The sequence below is a fragment of the Varanus komodoensis genome, unplaced genomic scaffold (genome assembly GCF_004798865.1).
Source record: "Varanus komodoensis strain SLA01 unplaced genomic scaffold, ASM479886v1 scaffold18_3, whole genome shotgun sequence".
Lineage (NCBI taxonomy): Eukaryota > Metazoa > Chordata > Lepidosauria > Squamata > Varanidae > Varanus > Varanus komodoensis.
In genome coordinates, this window is record NW_025335549.1 from 14,343,370 (window position 1) to 14,361,578 (window position 18,209).

Genomic DNA, 18,209 nt, shown 5'->3' on the forward strand with positions numbered 1-18,209 from the left:
AACTTTTCTACCAACCCAAGTAAGTTACCTGTCTGAATGAAAAGGTCTCCTGGTGTCTTTCCTCCAGTTCTTTGCAGTGGTCACACATTGATAACTGTTTTACTTCTCTGTGGCATTGCCAGTGTGGTTGCTCGGTCAACTGAGGTTCTCCCCCAGCCAGGAGCGCGAAGGTCTGGCTCGCTTGTACTCACTGGACTTCTTTCCCTGCTCAGCCTTGGCCAGGAAGTGAACTGAACTGAGATCGAGTCCATGAACGCTTAGGAACGCTAGGGCCTTCTTCGCATGAAGCGTGTCATTCTGTGCACAGAGTGCCCAAAGCCTGCAAGTTATGTGTGCACAGCTGGCTGTGCGTGCACAGGCCAGCCTCATGGGCTCAGATTTATACTCACAAATGCTCCGAATGAGGCGGACTTCGGGCAAAGAGCAAGGCAGTCCGAGTCCAGGGAGCTGAGCTGAGATTCCCAGGCCAGACCGCTCCCACAGCGCTACTCCCCACCCTCGGTTGCAAGTAGTTTTCGTGATGGAGAATAAATCTGTTTCTCTCAGATTCCATAATTATTTGCAGTTTTCCTTTCTTCTCTGCCAATTCATCAGAATCCACATCAAAACCACTGCAGTCCTGGCCAAGACCTAAGGATGGATCTAATCTCAGTCCAACTTAAGGTAGACCCACTGAAACAACTTGGAGTTAATGCAGACAGTCGTTAGATAAATCCAAGTCCCAACGTGGGGTTTATTTGTAGATAGGCATAATGAGCTACAAGGATCCATTTGAATTCCATGTTCAGGCTCTGGGGAGTACCCAGCTTCTGTACAGAAACTGCTTTCCTGTTTAACAGAACTTGGAAATTAAAGTTACACAACTGGAGAAAGTACCAAGCTTATTGCCATGTGAGGGAAAAATGAGCATAATTCATAAAACTCATATATATGTATTTATGGCTCTTTGGGAAAAAATAAAATACAATCAGTGCCCTGAAATGCTTTCAGCAGTGCATTATAAAAACTCATACCCCCGCCCTGACCATCAGAATAAAATAAGGAAAATAACCTTTGTTTTAGCAGTAAAAACATTCATCCAACATATTCTCAGTGTTACGTTAATGTAAAATTGAACTGTTTAGTATATTAATTTATTTAGTCTATTAATTACTTAAACACTGACAGTTCCACGGCTACCTCTGAAAGATAAGAGCAAAACATAAATTTGAGGCTGCAAAAGCATTGAATACAAACCTGGGTAACCAGCTTGTAAAACTCCTTTTTTATATATATGCAGTACAGCAGAGGGAAGCTATGCCGTGCCATGCAATTAAGGCTCACAGATCACATGTGCTCTGTGGGAAAGGCAGACTGGGTGAAAATTGCTCAGGGTTGCATGCCTGTTACCAATCACCGTGGATTCTGTGAGCTGCTATTAATGCTAGTGTGTGTTTTATTCAAAGTGAAAATGAATCTCCCTCCATGCTCTCCTCAGTCATTAGCAGTATCAAACCTGAAAGCTTCTGGTTGTGATGATGGGAATCTTCAGCAAATGCTTTGGTCATCTCAGAACAGTTCTGGCATAGTTTAGTTATTTATTTTAAACATGTGTATACTTGAGTCACCTGCCACTGAGCAAAGACCATCCGCACATAATACTGGAGTTCTGAGGACCAGTGGTTGCGGCAAGCACAGCAGCAAGAGCTTGGTTTAACACAAGTGTATACACATTCTAAACACAGACACACTTAAAACTTTTATATGCACCCACGCGCATGGGGAAGCAGGTTGCAGCTAGTTGTAAAGGTAATCTGCAAATCCATGGAAGAGAATGTTAAAGCCAATAACTCAAGAATGCGAGTCAAGATTACAGATCAATTAAATCCAAGGCAGAGATCTCAGCACATGGGCAGTGCAGAGAGCTGAACGAAGTAAGCGAAGACACAGATTGCAAAAGAGGCCATGCGTTGCAGAACCGAAGAATTCAGCTTGTCAGAGCCATTCCAGAAAACATACCCATTTTACGGATCAGCGGAGCCTTCTGCTTCCCACACACACGCAAGCATGCACTTCTCAGACTCCTTTCCTATTGACTTGTGCCTCAGCTACCACAAATTCCCACGCCTTCCAACACCTGCCGGCCTACAGCACTCTGGTGCAGCCACTCTGGGACTGAGCCGGGTGGGTTCAGCTGAGCTGGCGCCTAGGGCACCCCTGCTGCACACTGGGAAGCTTATTCTGCTCACACCGAGGCGGATTCCTGAATCTGAGCTTCACCTAGGCAGGCAGCAGCGGTGGATGAGCAAAGGGCGGGATGGAGGCCAGAGAGGGAACCTGCTTGTTCCCCTCTCTGGTGGGTCCTTCACTGGACTCTGAGCCAGTCTAAGGGACAGGGGAGCAGCCTTCAGTAACCAGGGCTGATCCGGCCGCTGCTGCAATCAACTGCTCCCTTGGTGTGCATGAAAGCTAGAACACTTGGCATGTGGGTGGCGTTCTGCAAGAGGCAGCCTGGTGCAACCTGCCGCCTTTTTGAGATATTCATCCAGAATCCACGATGCCCCGATTCGGATGCAGCACATCGAACGAGCCATCCGCCTTTACAAGTAGGGAAACTTGCAGTCTTTGTGCTTCCCCTTCTCAGTCGCCAAAGGCTCCCTCTTTTAACCAGTCGTTGCTTCTCATGACGTCTGAAGCAAGAAATGAGCAGCACTTCCCTGGGTGGAGTAGTGGTGCATTGCTGAGGGAAGAGAGGAGGAGCCGCGTGTTCAGGGGCGGATCGTGATTAAATCAGTTACATTACTCCAAAAGCGCCTAAGAGGGGAGGCATGTAAGAAAGCCGGGAGTTTTAACGGGTTGCAGGTTAGAAAGCCAGTTGCTTTCCTTTGCCCCTCCTGCCTGGCTCGGGCTCAGTAAGGGAGGAGACCAATGGTGTGCGCTTGTTTTGGAACTGGAATATGTAAACCTTACACAGGGAAAGAGTCGAGGACAGACGGATCTCAGATTTCTTCACTGAATGTATAAAAGGCAAGCAGGGTCACTCAGGGATGGACAACCTTCTTTGCGCTGTGGACAGAGCTGGCAATTTGAGAAGCTGTGCCGGGCACCATCTTGGTCGTGGCAAAGAACAAGATCGTGGTCCCAAAATCTGCGTACATTGCAGAGATGAGGTCTGATGACGCCTTTGGACACACAGTTTCAGCCCCATCAGAAACCTATCTCAAAGCTGCTAATGAGATGTGTTTGTGGGAGGGGTAAGGAAAATGCCCGGCTACACTCTGCTGCCCACAGGCTGATCAAATCCCAGCAACACAATCCTATCGTGAAGCAGCCCAGCCGTGAAGGCTAACGGTCAGCCAAGAGGCAGGGACCATTTCGTTTACCATTTCAGACAGCGTGATTGATTTATAAAATTGCTTGTCTTTGATCACCCTGATGTCTCTGCTTGCAAAGGAGCACCTTTATTCTGGCAGTAGCCTCAGGCTGGCTCACGTGGGTTAAGAGCACAAATGTGTTTTCTCAATCATGTCGGGAACATCTACTCCGTTTCCCACTGGTTCACTTGTCTGCTAATGTGCCATGCGAGCCTTTGGCCATGGCCTGTTCCCTAGAGCTGCACGGAATAGATAGCTGGAGCTGCTTCAGGTGGTGGTGTCTGTGTACACCTCCAGAATTCATTCTCGAGTAGGCTTGTACACAGCTACTCGCCTGAGGTGAGCGGAATCAGCTGTAGGTGATCAAGCAGTGACACTCTAAAATGCTTGTACTTTTAAAGCAAAAATGGGTCACCTAAACCGATTAATATTGTTAATGCAGACATGTGAATGCAGTCACTGCTTAACGGCCAAGTTCTTGACAAGCGCATTTTCTCCAAAAGTAAACTTACCCTATTAAAATCTGTTTATCATGTTAAAGAGGGGACAAAAATGGCAGCGAGGAAGGAAGAGAAAGACTTTCTGAGGTAGCCATGAATAGGAGAATGAAAGAAATATAGCACCATGTTCTGTGATACAGAGAAGACGGCTCCGGGAGGCACCGAGTGGAGGCCAACATCATTAGCACAATTGGGAAAGGTTACACGTTCCTTGGTCTTCAGCCAAGCAAGATCTCAAAGTTCCTTTGTCAGCTTCTGGCCTTTGCTACAAGTTCTTCATGCAGACTTGGCACCGGCCCACCCGAGTCCGGAGCTGTCCTGCTTTCAGTGTTTCAGAGATGGGGAAGTCTGGAAACTGCTGCGTCTGCTCCACCGTCGTCAGCCAAAAGCTGTACTTGTTTGAAAAGTAGTGGCAGGTTCCTCGGGCGCCGTTGCATTCGATGAAAGGAGTGGCACGGAAATCCTCCAAGCAAGAACCAGGGGAGACCAGGGACTGTCCGCCTCCTTCAGCTCCAGCTGCCGTGTGCTGAAACAGAATAGTTTGTATCACCTAACTTGCAGAGCTGTGACTGGTACAGTTGGACAAAATCCCCAAAGACAACGTGTTTACGACAAAGAGCAAGGTTGTGCCTCAACATTTCCGAGATTGCACTAAATCAGGGCAACAACATAACCTTTGTTAGATCTTCAGAGAAAGGACTTCTTTGGTACCATGGCCATCAAAGGGACATTGTTGGTGGCAGGTGTTTTGGGTCTTTGGAACTCCTTGCCAAGGGGGACTAGACTCACTTCCATCTCATCTCTGTCCAGTGCAGCCAATGGATTAGGGCCCAAGGCAAAGGCAGTAGAAATTAAAATACCAAAAAATCCGGGCACATCCCCGCTCAAAGCTCTTACAGCTGGTACCTAAATCTTAGGGGAGGGCTTCCAAGGTTTTAGAAGAAGAAAAAACCTCGGAAGCCACCAAATCCTGCCATGTTTTAATTCTGGGTTTTGATATTAATAAGTGTTTCCTAAGACCACCTTCTCCTCTCCCCTGTATTGCTCACTGTGCAGAAATTTTATGAATGCAGAACTGGAGATTTGTCATGTGAATGCATGAAGGACGGGCAGGGAGGGTTGTGGGGAAACCCCGAGGGTGAACCCAGCTCACATGCCTGAGATGCTGCATCACATACCATGAGGAAGGAATAGCCAATCCAAAGGCTGCGCCAGCCCTCCGGGCACTGCGGGATGGTGATGTCCTGGCTGTGGATGGCCACGGCCTGGGAAGGGGCTTCACACACGGAGCAGCGACTGATGTACTGTGCAATCTGGTAGCTGCTGACGGGCATCATGGGGATGGGAGCGGTGGTGGAAAGCCAGTAAGACTTATCGTTGCGGCTGGCATAGTAACACACCTCGTTGATGTTGCAATAAATAAAAGGCATCGTGCTGAAGCGGGGCAGGCAGGAACCGGCAAAACCTTGCACAAAACCAACAAGAGAACAAGGTGCATTCAGACTCTCTATAGTTCGGGTCCTCTTAGGATTGACAAGGCAACGACTGTACTCGATTTCATGGAGAAGGCAGCCTCAACTTTCATTTTTTAACATTAGCGGAAAAACATTTAAATTTCTAGTCCTTAGGAGTGTGGAGAGATGTATTTGAAAGCAAAAAGTGAGATTTCCAGGGAGTGGAGAACAAGGCAGAGAGGGTAAATCAGGCATGACAAATGAATAAAAACATAGTAAGAGAGTGCATAATAATTCTGCAATATACATAAGTGATAAATAAAAGCACAATTGGCACCTGCTCAGTTGGAATAATGTTAGGCAGTTTGTGGCATTCTCTGTCTCCTGATGCTGAATTTGGACTGCCCAGGTGGAGAACAGGTGGGTTGTCGTGAGGCCTTTCTCTCCAGTGGGACTCCAGCTTCCTCAGACAGCCATGCCTGCTTCCTTTGGCCCCTTTCGCCCAGATGCCAGTCTCTGGGTGATTTCCCAGCTTTTGGTCCAGTCCCCCCTGTCCCCCGCCAGTATTAAGAAATTCAAGTGCCTCTCCTTACCTGGGCACTAGCAGTCAACACTTCAAGCTAAAATAGGTTGGAGTGCTTTATTCTTATTTCATTGCTGTCCTGCCCCCCAGCCAGAAGTCTCCATCCTTACCCACTTCTGGAAGGCAGCCTCCAACATGCAGTCTGCCCCTCAGCCAAAAGCGCTTTTGGACCCCTGAGATAAGCGTCCTTTCCCTCCCCTAAAGTTGCGAGGGTAGAGTCGTGCCTGCCCTCTTACCAAGATCCTGGTTGTGCGCCTTCTCCTGGCCCTCGACATACAGCAGGCTGTACCCTTCCCACAACTTCACCATCCCGACCGGGCATGGCGGAATCTGCTCCGACTGACTGTGCTTCACCAGGGTGTACCCGACGCTGACGCTGCGGCCCGGCATCCCAGGCAAACCAGCGGGCCCCAGATTCCCAGACAATCCTGGGAAGAAGAGGAAAGAGGCAGGATCTTGGCCATGATGGATGCATTGCAGGCAAAGTGGGGACTGGTGTGGATGAGGCCCTTGCAACTGGTACTTAGCAGTGTTTTAGGTGAGGACGGTTGGCTCAGATGGGAACTGTAGGAAATAAAAAGCACCAATTTGGGGAGGAAGAAACCCCGGCAGGCTCCTTCTGAGAAGCACCACTGTCCCTGCCCAGAAGCCTTGGAACAGCGCAATGTCACTTCAGGCTTCAGGAGAAGAAACGTGACAACTGTCCAGAGATGCTCCAGGGGGAGAGTTTTGCGTAATCGGCTTCCCTGCCAAAGTGTCCCCACCGCTCGGTGGCTCTCCCAGTCCATGTAAAGAAGTCAACTGGGACGCACGAGTTGTGCCTAAAGCCAAACGCTTTGCGTCCTCCATGGCAAAGGGTTACAAGGAAACTGCACCTTTAATTAAAATAAGCAAAAAGGGAGAAGCAACACAGTAGGGCAACGTGGTAAAAAAGTTACCTTCATATCCCTGGGGTCCTGGGCTACCTGGTGTCCCTGGATCACCTATGATACCTGGTGGTCCCGGCAAACCGTTGGGTCCCATCTGGCCTGGCCTTCCCACAACCCCTTTAGGGCCTGTCATTAAAAACAAACCGTGTCCGATCAATCAGTTTAGCTGAGTCTGCAGATTCGAGCCACACCAATAAATACGAATGTGTACATCCACATACAGTGTGTTAATTTTCAGTTGCACTGATTACAACTAAGGAGAAATACTGCCCAATTAGAATTAGCAACGTAAGACTTATCAAACCTCTTGCTAAGTTTCTTTTGTATCATGCCTCTTCCAAAGGTTTTGGCAGATTTGCAGAATGCAATATTTGAGAAAGCAAGCTCCCAAGGGAAGGATGCCTCCTTCTCTCCAAATATTGGGGAGTTTCTCTAATCTCTGGATTCTGGGGAGTTTCTCATTATTGAGCACAGCATCTAAATGTATTGTTCATATAAAGACCAACCAATTTATTCTCCTCCCGTTTTCCAGCAATAAAGGAACCTGTCTGATTCACCCTGGATGCAGACCGTTTCAAACTAACACATGGATTTTACGTTTTCAAAACTGGTAGATCAGCATTTCTCTGTGAATTTCTTCCCAAATGTCTGCAACTCCTCTTCCAGTCATCTCAATACTCAAGTGCAGATATCCTGACTACCACATCCTACATTCAGTCAGCCTTTCCCCTCACCAAGCACCCTTTTCTGACATCCTAAGAGAATTGGAGATCAAAAATATTTTGCAGGATACTTTGCATTGACCAAATCAAGGCATGTTTCCCTAGCTTTCCCCAGCCTTGCACAGAGCATGGGACTCAATGCCTGGTGAGCATCCGATGAACACTGGCTGGAACTTGGACTCTGATGGATCATCCACACAAAACAGTCCTTGCGCATCCCTTGTGAGAAGGCAGATGCACTGAGGAAGGTGGTCCATGGAGGGAACATTGCCAATGGCCCTCCAACCCGTGAACTGGTATTGTGAAGCCTGCAGACCTTCCTCACTGATTCCCCTAACAAACTTAAGATTTGGACGAACTGGTCAGCCCTTGTGGCTGCTGCCTCTCCATTCCTCCCTGGACAAAGCTCTTCATGTAAGTAGCTCAGCTCACCTTGCTGTCCAGTCAGTCCGAGGAGCCCAGGTTCTCCATCTGAACCAGGGATGCCGTCAAAGCCAGGGTTTCCAACTAAGCCAGGGGGAACCTTGATGTCTTCTGGCTTCTGTGTCAGGCCTGGACTCCCTTGTGGCCCAGGCTCACCTGCATATGGAGGTGACGTGACGCTGGTAAGCAAAGGTTAGACATTCCCCTAATCTGCTACAGCAGTGCCCAAATCTTGTTGCATGGTTTTGTAGTGGCCCTGTCATTCAACCTGATAGAAAATAACTTGTTTTGGCACATCACATAATGGGCAGTTTCTTCCTGGTCTGTGACCATAACATAAAAACTTAAACAATAATGGGCAGTTTAACAAATAATATGCAACCACCCGCTTTTCTTCCACATATTGCTCCATTTCCAAAGTTTACCTCATTTCCCCTTATTTGCTTACCTTGAAAGCCTGTTTCACCTTTCAAGCCAGGGAAGCCTGGATCACCTGAAGGACCATCTTTACCTGGCATCCCCATGAAGCCTGAGTCGCCCCTGATGCCTGAAAGGAGGCAGTGGTAAAACAGTTTTTATTCTAAATTCTAAAGCATTTAGAAACACAGAAACAGAACAAGTCAGGAGGGGTCTCCTGGGCCATCTAGTCTGACCCCCGGTTCCAGGTGTCTGCTCATTTATGTTTACACAGTTCAATGAAGAACATTCACAAGATTGTTTCCTTTTCCATTCAGGGCAACATCTGGACTGCAAATGCCCCCTTTCTGCAGCTTCTCCTGCTCCAAAATTGCCTCCACCATCCCACCAAATTTTGCCAGTAGCAAAAAGCCATGCTTTTCTGTTTAAAACAGGGTTCCCAACTCTCTGTGCACCATTTTGTTTTAAATGGGGGGGGTGGCCCCCTCCTGCATGTTGCCCACCCTGATTCTGCATGCATCGGCTTTGGTACAGAAATAATAATCACAGCTATCTGGAGAGTGTCAGTGATTAGACAGACGGGACATTTTATGCCACAGGATGCAGTGGAAAAAATATCAAAATTAAGGGAGGGTCCTACCTTTGAATCCTGATGCTCCTGGGACTCCGGCTAGCCCAGGGATGCCTGTGTCCCCTTTGAGGCCTGGCAAGCCAGGCACACCGGGGAAGCCTGGAACCCCTGTGTCACCTTGGTCGAAGGCTGGGCCTGGGGGTCCCCGTGGCCCGGGGGCTCCCTGGGGACCTGGAAAAATGAAACAAGCAGAGAAAGCTTAGAACCAGCGGTCTTTGCACATCCCCCAAAACAACGGCAGCTTCACCTCGTCCGCTGTGGATAGCAGCAGCTACCCCAAGAGCTTGCAAAAGTGGGCAATGGATTTACTGGCACTGGTCCCCGAAGCCTCAGAAGCCAAAAAGGATTCTGGGAAGAGCTTCTCGCAGATCCTGCCACCTTGGGCTCTTCTCTCCTTGCCATAATATCCCCATTCGACAGAAGTAGAGAAGGAAAGAGGGAGAGAACGTCTCTTTCTGTGTACAACTATGACCGAGACCAGACTCCTTTGCAACTGAGTTGGAGAACAAGATGGCACAGCTCCCATTCCGTCTTCAACTGAATCTTACTTCAGTAGTGAGGACGAGAAGCCCTCTGTAAGGGGCACAGAGTCGGCCACCTGCTCTCTTCACATTCACCTCCAGCATTTGCCACCTGAGATCACCACCTCAGTACATCTAAAGGTGCGGCTGGCCTTGTCTATACATAACTAGATCGCTTTATATAGCACTTTCCAGATATGTGGGTTTTATGGAGAAGGGAGGTTTATAATTTAAAAATGGACCTCTCAAAGCATGTAGCAGAGGAAGGGGGAGGGAAACAGAAGAACAAATAAAGGAAGGAGATGTAGGTATTTCTCTGTTTCATGTACTCGGGTTTAGTGGCTGTAGGATCCTGGGTGGCAGCTTCCCAGCCTGGGAAGAAGGGTGCCTGAAGAGGTTTACCTGTGAGGACAGGAGGGCGGTGTTGGAAAGAAGCTTTGGGTCATGTTGTATAACAGGCAATGTTCAAAGAACAGTTCTGAGAACATTCAGCAGAAGAAAATTCGGCAGGGAAAATTCGGCTGCTTTGAAAGTGCACACACCGTTCTCCCTCAGAATGATTCTGCATTGCTTGAGGGTGACTGCTGGGAAGTTTTTGAAAAATTTAAACTAATTAAAAAGTAGGAAGGATGGGACTCTTGCGTAGTAAGTACTCCCTTCCCCAACCAACCTTCCAATGAGGGCACCCTCAGATCACCTAAATAACACCCCTCCCTGACTCAGGATCTGCCCAAGAAGAAGACAGCAAACTGGACAGGTGGCCTTTTCACTAATGGGGGGGGGGGTCCCTTGACTTCCCCACTTGACATGGAGAATTAAATGTGGCCTCCCTGATTCCACCTGGTTAGGCCCCGAGGAAAAACTGCAGAACACATTAAGCACATCAGCAGAAACTCTCTTATAATTGAGACAGGCGTTGATTGAATTTCTGTTGAACCCTAACTTCAGTTTAAGGGCCATGTTGCATCATATACTTGCACAATCTTCCGGTGAAAGTCTGCAAATGCCCCCTGCCTCCTATTCCTGAGATCACAGAATAAGGGACAAAATTCCTGGTTTGGGGAGGCAACATTCTTCAACTGCAGCCACGGATCCTTCCAGGTCCAACTTCCCCATTAAGGAGACTTTTAGGCATCTCTGTAAAGTCCACCTATAATGTTCCCAATTCCGTACCTGGCCTTCCATCTTCCCCGGGTCGTCCAGCGTCACCTGGTCTCCCAGGAATTTGAGATGGAAAGGAGAGGCCAGGAGGTCCTTGCAAACCAGGTGGCCCAAAGGCTCCGGGACGACCTAGAATGACAGGAACACTCATTCATCGGCTGATTTCTCTACTTGCTTGGAAAAGGACCAGCCAGGAGATAAAGGGGTGTGGCTGGCTGGGTTCTTGAACACTTCCGCTCTCCTTGTGGCTTTGCTCCAGAAGTTGCATGCCTTCTTCTGACCCTTCTTATTTACCTGCATCTCCTGGGAGTCCCTTCTGTCCAGGAAACCCTGGGGGTCCAATCTGGAATCCCGAGTCACCCGGCTTGCCTTTGGTGCCTGGCAACCCTGCAGGGCCTGGAAGTCCACTTTCACTCAGACCTGACAAAAGGATGGACACACACAACAAGGCAGCCTGTTAAACACCCTTTGAGGTCCTGCGCCGCTCCTGCCCTTGTGCGCTGCATCAAAGCAGTCTGCTCTGGGACCCGCTCAAGAATGGAAGGCCCACGATGAACCACAAATGGCTGCGTGGAGGCCAACATGCAACACTCTTGCTCTGATATTTGGGGAACTGGAAACAAGAGGAGGACAGTGTGAAGACATCTATGGCAGGGGTATTGGGCCTGCCAAATTTCCCTTTGCAGAGGCTCCACATTGGATCCGCACCACCAGCGCATTTCATTACGATGCCTCAGTGATGGGGACTGAGTCGTGGGAGGGGTGTCAACCTTTCAGAAAAGGGGAAGAACAGCAGATGGGTCAGTGGCCCACCAAATGGTTGGTTCTGGGGAATCACAAGGGGCCAGACTGAGACCCTGGGAAGCCCTGAGTTTATGCACCCCTAGCCTATAGAAAGGAACCATAAAGACGCAGTCCTTCCCATGGTTAGACAGGACCTGGCATCCTGCAGTGGCTGGCTGGGAATCCTGGGAATTGCAGGATGTTTTCCTTTCTAACCATGCATAGGACTGCACCCTCAGAGGATCGGCAAGGGCCAAAATGTCCGCCGGTGGGCTGGGAACCAGGTGCTCAAGTTACCTGGTAAGTCTCAAGTTACCTGGTGTGCCGGGGAGTCCCTTTGTTCCTGGCAAGCCGTTCAGGCCATTCAAACCTGGGAAGCCTGGGAAGCCTGCAGAAAGAGAGGAGAAGGCTGAACTGAGTACTGGGCGGCAGCAGAAACGCAGGCAGTGTGTTTCTCTCATTCAAAGACCCAGACCTGCCATTGGGTCTGATGGTCCTATAGGGAAGCTTGCAAGGTTAATTTTAAAGACACATATTAAGGCAGCAAGAAAATGTGATGGTGAAAGAACAGTCCAAAAATGAATAGCCAAAGAACAGTTTGCTCAAACAAAGCACAAAGCCCTTTTGCAAACAACTGTCTGAAAACCTGGCATGAGGGAGCGGAGCAGATCTTCCCTGGGACAGGAATCTGCGGCTGGTTGAGGCAAGCTGGGAACTGTAGGGCTTTTTGTTTTGTCTAAACACACAACAGATTCTGCCCTTCATGGACTTACAGGGCCTCCCTTTAGATATATCTGTGACTTCAGCTGAGAAACAAAGAACTAACACTCTTTGTTCCCCATTCCCTGTGTATTACGATTGTGCCTCTATCCTTGACATATTTAAATGAGAAATAAGCCAGCAAGGAGTTTATTAATCCTGATATTAAAGAAGACAGACTCGAAGCATGTGCAGTGGTGCATTTTAAATGCACATAAATCAAAACACAGGCACAAAAAATGAAGCTCTGATGCAGAACATATGTACTGATTGATCGGTACCTTGTTGCTAAGAAGGATCATGCAGATTTAAAGTAAAAAATATTCAGCCGAGTGTCTGGAAACACATCCAAGAGTGGTGGGCCTGGCCGACTATGCAATGGTCTGTCTGTCTGTCTATCTATCTATAGCTTTTATAACCCGTCCACCACCGAATGTCTCGGGACAGTTTATAACAAAAGCAACAAATAAAATGAAACAAAGCACAGCAATAAAATAAAGCACAGCATAGCACCCGACATTTCAATATGAGAAAACCCAGATTAACACCAATTAGACAGTAGAATAATGGGAAAATGAAAAGGTTTCCACCTGACGCCGAAAAGAAGTGTCAGCACCAGGCAAACCTCTCTGGGGAGCATATTCCATAGATGGGGTGCCGCCACCAAGAAGGCCCTAATCCGAGTAGCCACCCTCCTATCTCCTTCGAGGAGGCTCCCGAAGCAGGACCTCTGCACTGCATCTTTTTATGATGCAGAAAGCAGGCTGCCTTGCATAGAGCTGTGCGTGAAGGGCCCCGACTGCTAATGTCAGGGCTGCTTGCTGCTCTTCCATCCCCTGCCACCCTCTGTGTGGTCCTGCAGAGCCAGGCTGTGGGGTGAAGCAATGCCTACCCTGCCACAGACGGGCAAGTCTTAACCACACCAGGGAAAACAAGCACTGTGCATCTGCACCACGTGGGATGGAGTTGCCTGCTCCTGCTGCCCCTTGGTAATTTTGAACAAGCTGCCTTTGCCAGAATGGTTCGTCCCTCCAGCCCACACCCACAACGCGGGATTCTCTCCAAGAGCGAGGGAACAACAAGCGAACAAAGCCCTACCTTTCAGCCCCGAAGTGCCTGGAAGCCCGGGAAAACCTGGAGGGCCACGCTGCCCAGGACTACCTGGAAGGCCTGGGTTGCCTCTTGAACCAGCGACTGCAGGGAGGCCTGGCCAAGGAGATGCATGGAGGAAGAAAGCAAAGACACAGATGAAGGACATTCAATTGCAGAACATGCGCCTACATTGCAGAGCGCAAGAGCTCCAGGGGGTTGGACTTCCAGGGAAACAAGCTTAGGAGAAGGGCTGCGAGGGCAGGTCAACATGTTTATGACATGGATATACTGCAAAGAAATCTGAAGTGCCGGGTGGGGGGCAAGCAGACAGCTGGGGAGAAATGTACTAAGAAACCCTTCCCCCAACCCATTTCTTTTTATGGAGAGTTCTGAAAACTTGGAAAAATTACTCCTCTCTCCTCTCCCTGTTCTTTTCTACTTCTCTTTCGTCTGAGTTTCCCCCCTTTTTATCCCTAATCACGCGCTTCTCCCAAGAAGAGAAAGAACATACGGAAGATCTCCAGTTGGTCTCCCATCCTAGCATTGATCAAACCCAAACCAACATAGTTTCAACGTGCTTTCAGACAGCACCCTGGCTACAGCAGGCAAATTAATGTAGCATCTACTCCAATTGATTAATAGCTAAGAGTAAGAATTAAATTAATCTAGTATCTACTCCGGTGAAGGCGCTAAGGACATAAGAATGGCCATGCCGGTTCAGGCCAATGATCCATCCAGTCCAGCACCCCATTCACAGGGTGGCAGGCCAGCTTGCTCGCAGGATCCCTCAGGCAGGATGGGTGCCAGCCCTCCATTGCCCAAGCTCCTCAGCAACTTGTGAACGCCGGCATGTCACCTCTGGTGAAGCAGGTAGCCCATGGCCAGCAAAGATAGTTGCCACTGCTAGCCTTCTCCTCCATGAATTTGCCCGATTCTCTTTTAAAGCCAAACAAAATGGTGGCCATCACGACTTCCTGTGACATGAATTCCCTAGTTTAGCAATGTGCTGTGTGAAGAAGGACTTCCTTTCAACTGTGCCGCATTTCCCACCCATCAGCTCCGCAGGATCAGCCTGAAGTCATCCACTTCAAATCTTGGCCAGGCAGGCAAAGCGATAATGAAAACGAAAGCTCCCCTCACCACAGAGCACATTCACTACCATGGTTGTTGCAGATAATTTCTCTGCCTTTTCCAAAGTGGATTTAAAACCATTGTTTTAAGCGAAGACTAATAGCTGTGACTAGAACAACAGCCAACGTTCTTGGGCTCTGCTTCAAATGTTCTCTCTCCAATAGTAAGAGAATAATCACTTCTGTGTTGTGTGATTTGTTCACAGCAAGTATCTATTTTATAGGCCTTGGACTTGAGACAGGCAGAAAGCAGGAGAGATTCTCTGAGCATCTGCCGATTGATTGAAAACAGCCCCCTAAACGGCCTTGGTACCTGGAAGCCCTTTTTGACCAAGGTCCCCTGGTGCACCCTTCTGTCCGTACTGTCCAATGTTTCCGGGGAATCCTGGATCACCCTTTGGTCCTTCAAGGCCTCTTGCACCTCAAGAGATCATACAAAGAATCAGGCTTATGGTACGTGCATTTCCCAAGACGATCTGTCTGCTTCCTGCTGGGACATAACCATCTTCTGCCATCCCTCCCCACTGGCCCATTCAGTCTGAACTGACTACTGGGACAGGGTGCAGGTTTCCAGAGTTGGAGTCCCCCTGGGTACCAGTGTACCTTGCCCCTCCAGATTTTTATTTTTGTTACTTAAGATTCTTTAGATTAATTTTGACTGGCATACCATATTTAGGGGGATTCATAAGCGTGACTTCTGCTTTGCTCTTAGGTTCTTCGGCAATTTGCTTTTCTTTTAGGTCCAGTATGGACATAATGGCAGCAATCTGTGGATTCATTAAACTCCAAATTTCCTGGGGACAAGCAACGTACACAAGGCCACTCCTGGGACGCAAACCAACCTCCACACAGTTCAAGCATACATTGTTACCATAATATCAGGACCCAGAAACTTCGGGTTGTTTGTGGTTTGCAACCCCAAATTAACTTTGGTTTGTTCAATCCACAAACAAACCAAGTGTCTGAGTTCAGCTGTTACAGTAACAACCTACATGTGTGATGTTCGTGGCTTGTTTTGCAACCAAAAGTATCCCGTGATCACTGCAGAAGTCTCACTGCCATGTGTGAGCAAGGTCAACATCTTACCAGTTTGCCTTCTAGGAAGGGGCTGTGTTTGTGACAGGGTATACTCAACACTGGAAGCCAATTCGTATGAGCAGCCATGACACTCTTTCAAGATCCCAGATCTGTCCATTAACCCCAGAAGCTTTGGGCCCCCTATTTACACCCCCTTTAGCTGGAAATCAACCTACAAAGTGAAGTGTTAGCGTGCTTATATTAACACTTGGCTTATGCTGTCAGAAGCCCTAACTATTTGCTGTTTGAAAAACGGTGTCCAGTCCATCTTTTAATTTAGACTTCAAGGACCTAATCTTGATCGATACTTTAAAGTCACTCTGAGTAAATCCTGGAAGCCTTCTCTTCCAGGATGCTGTACGAGTCACCACCTGTCATCTACCTGGACGCCCAGGTCCTCCTCGTTCTCCTTTAGCTCCGACAGCACCTGGGATTCCAATCGATTCCCCTCGGTCACCTGAAAGAGTCAAGGAAACCCATAATTACATGTTGCATTACAAGTACCTGCTTAAGACCGTCCTGTTCCTACCTCATTGATTCACTGGGACAGCCTTTTCCAGCCTGTTGCCCTTCAGATATGTTGGACTACAGCACCCAGCTTCCCCAGCCATCCTAGTTGGCCTGGGGATGCTGGCTGTTGTAGTCGAAAACACCTGAAAGGTGTTGGGTGGGGAAAGCTGCATTAGGCAATCCAGATGTCTACCATAATGTGAGAAAAGCAACCATCCTCCTTTCTCGTTAAAAGTTGCTACTCACAAGAAGCACCTGAGAGGATTATTAGAATAAACTTTGAGCTCCCCATTTCTTCTTTTTTCCTGTGCTATTTGTCTCTGTGATATGCTCTCTAGAAAAGACACACTCAAAAGGGGGGGGGACCCACTTCAGCATCTTACCTTTTGGACCACGCTGTCCTGAGGTCCCTGGGAATCCAGGTGAGCCAGGTAGACCCTGAGCACCCTGATGGAAGAAATGTCATTTAAGCACCGCAATTAACATGGAGGTCAGCCTTGGCTGGCGGAGGAAATAATGTCCAGCTATAAAGGAACCCACCTGAGACCCCCATTAGCAAATGGAAAGGGACACACTCACACTTTCTCCGGGCATCCCTGGAAACCCAACAATGCCAGCAGCTCCTTTCTGTCCTGACAAGCCAGGAAAACCCAGGGGGCCTGGAGAGCCGACTTCTCCGGTCCGTCCTCTCTCTCGACTTGGTGACCCAGGTATACCAGGGAGACCAGGCTGTCCGGGCTTGCCAGGGAGTCCCTTGTCCCCTAGGAGAATGGCACGATGGTTGGAAAAGGGTGGTTGTCCACCATTCCTCCAAAAGGACATGGGATACATGTGTACGGACAGTCGATTCTTATTCAGCTCGACAAAGCATTCCAAGAATGTTAGATTCATTTAAGGAACCCAGAAGAGCCTCAATGGATCAGAGACAAAGTTCCAATCATGTCGACCAAATACTTCTGGAAAGCATGACAAAAATCGCTCCTGTGTTACATCTGAATCAAGTACAGCTGTTCAGGTTTTGAACTGGCATCCAGACGCAGTCATAGGGCAGACGAAGCAGTGATGGGGCAGGTGATGCCTTCACCTGTTTCCTGGTGAGATGAAGGCCCTGTAAGCAAGCAGTTCTCCTGCCTGGAAGCTGAGCAGCTGAGTTTTGATGGGGTTGTCCTTCCCTTAGAGGAGCAGGTTAGGAGCTTGCTGGTGCTCCTTCGCTCACCTTTGTCCCTGGAGGTTCCTCTGGTCTTGGTGGCAACCAAGAACCTTTCACCACCTTTGGTCGGTGTGGCAGCTACACCCGCAATGCAGTTTTAATTCCACTATTTCCATCATCTTGGTGAGAGTGAAATGTTCCCCAGGGTTTGAGGTGAGTGGGAGAATTTCCCTGAGATTTTGCATTGTTTGGCGGTGGGGTTGGCTTAGCTCATTTTCATGAAGCGGTTGCACTGTGTTTTCTAAATGTCTAAGAAAGCAGGTCCCAGCCACTGGGAGCGTGAAAGGTTGCCAAAGTCCCTCCAGAGAAGGGACCATAAACATAGAAACCGAGTGAGTCAGAAGGGGCCTCCCGGGCCCTCTAGTCAGGCAGCCCCATCGGCCTTCCTACCCAGCTGAGATGAGCAGCAGTGTCTTTATAAACACTGTGTGAGTGTTTCTGTGGCTGCTTTGTAAAAATAAGCCAAGCCAACTCCCACATCCCCTAATATCAGGGAATTCTCTCCGTTTTCACTGGGGACAAACACCCCACAGAAGCATCCCAGCCTGGCTTTAATTAAATAGACAAAGAAGGTTCTCTAAGCGGTGACTGGATGAGGGCAAGCACTGAAATTGGAGGGTCCTATCCAAGCGACAGCAAGTACCTCTGGCTCCTGGAAATCCATCAGGTCCGAGGGCTCCTGGTTCACCCTTGTTTCCTTTGAATCTGAGTTCCAGCTCTGGAGGCCTGAACACAGGGGCCCCCGGGGCGCCAGGGTTCCCCCTGTCTCCTGCAGAAGGGAGGAGAGAGGAGTTATCCTGGGACAGAGAAGCGTTTGGGGTCTCCAGGTGCATTTTGATGTTTGGGAACCTTGTTCTGGGTCCCCTCCAGATGGCCCCCAAGGGACTGGCCACAAAGTGCAAGGCAGAGTCCTCACTTGGCTTTGAAGAGATTCCAGTTGTCCGCAAGGAAATT

General features: G+C 48.8%; 1 protein-coding gene across 4 annotated transcripts in view; it reads right to left on the bottom strand.

Moving 5' to 3' along the window:
• Nucleotides 1-709: 709 nt before the first annotated feature.
• COL4A6 (collagen type IV alpha 6 chain) overlaps nt 710-18,209 on the bottom strand; it is a 145,398-nt gene continuing 127,898 nt past the window's right edge. For 3 of the 4 annotated variants that reach the window (XM_044427517.1, XM_044427516.1, XM_044427515.1), the window contains 16 exons: nt 17,899-18,024; nt 16,625-16,806; nt 16,429-16,492; nt 15,918-15,992; nt 14,772-14,879; nt 13,335-13,442; nt 11,794-11,865; nt 10,989-11,114; nt 10,707-10,823; nt 9,022-9,183; nt 8,413-8,511; nt 7,974-8,120; nt 6,829-6,945; nt 6,127-6,318; nt 5,032-5,318; nt 710-4,379 (listed from right to left, as the gene is read on the bottom strand). In XM_044427517.1, the coding sequence (XP_044283452.1) occupies nt 4,119-4,379; nt 5,032-5,318; nt 6,127-6,318; nt 6,829-6,945; nt 7,974-8,120; nt 8,413-8,511; nt 9,022-9,183; nt 10,707-10,823; nt 10,989-11,114; nt 11,794-11,865; nt 13,335-13,442; nt 14,772-14,879; nt 15,918-15,992; nt 16,429-16,492; nt 16,625-16,806; nt 17,899-18,024 (2,243 nt within the window). In that variant the 3' untranslated portion in view covers nt 710-4,118. Of the gene's footprint in view, nt 4,380-5,031; nt 5,319-6,126; nt 6,455-6,828; nt 6,946-7,973; nt 8,121-8,412; nt 8,512-9,021; nt 9,184-10,706; nt 10,824-10,988; nt 11,115-11,793; nt 11,866-13,334; nt 13,443-14,771; nt 14,880-15,917; nt 15,993-16,428; nt 16,493-16,624; nt 16,807-17,898; nt 18,025-18,209 lie in introns of those variants that run through there. The other variant, XM_044427518.1, reaches the window with a different exon arrangement.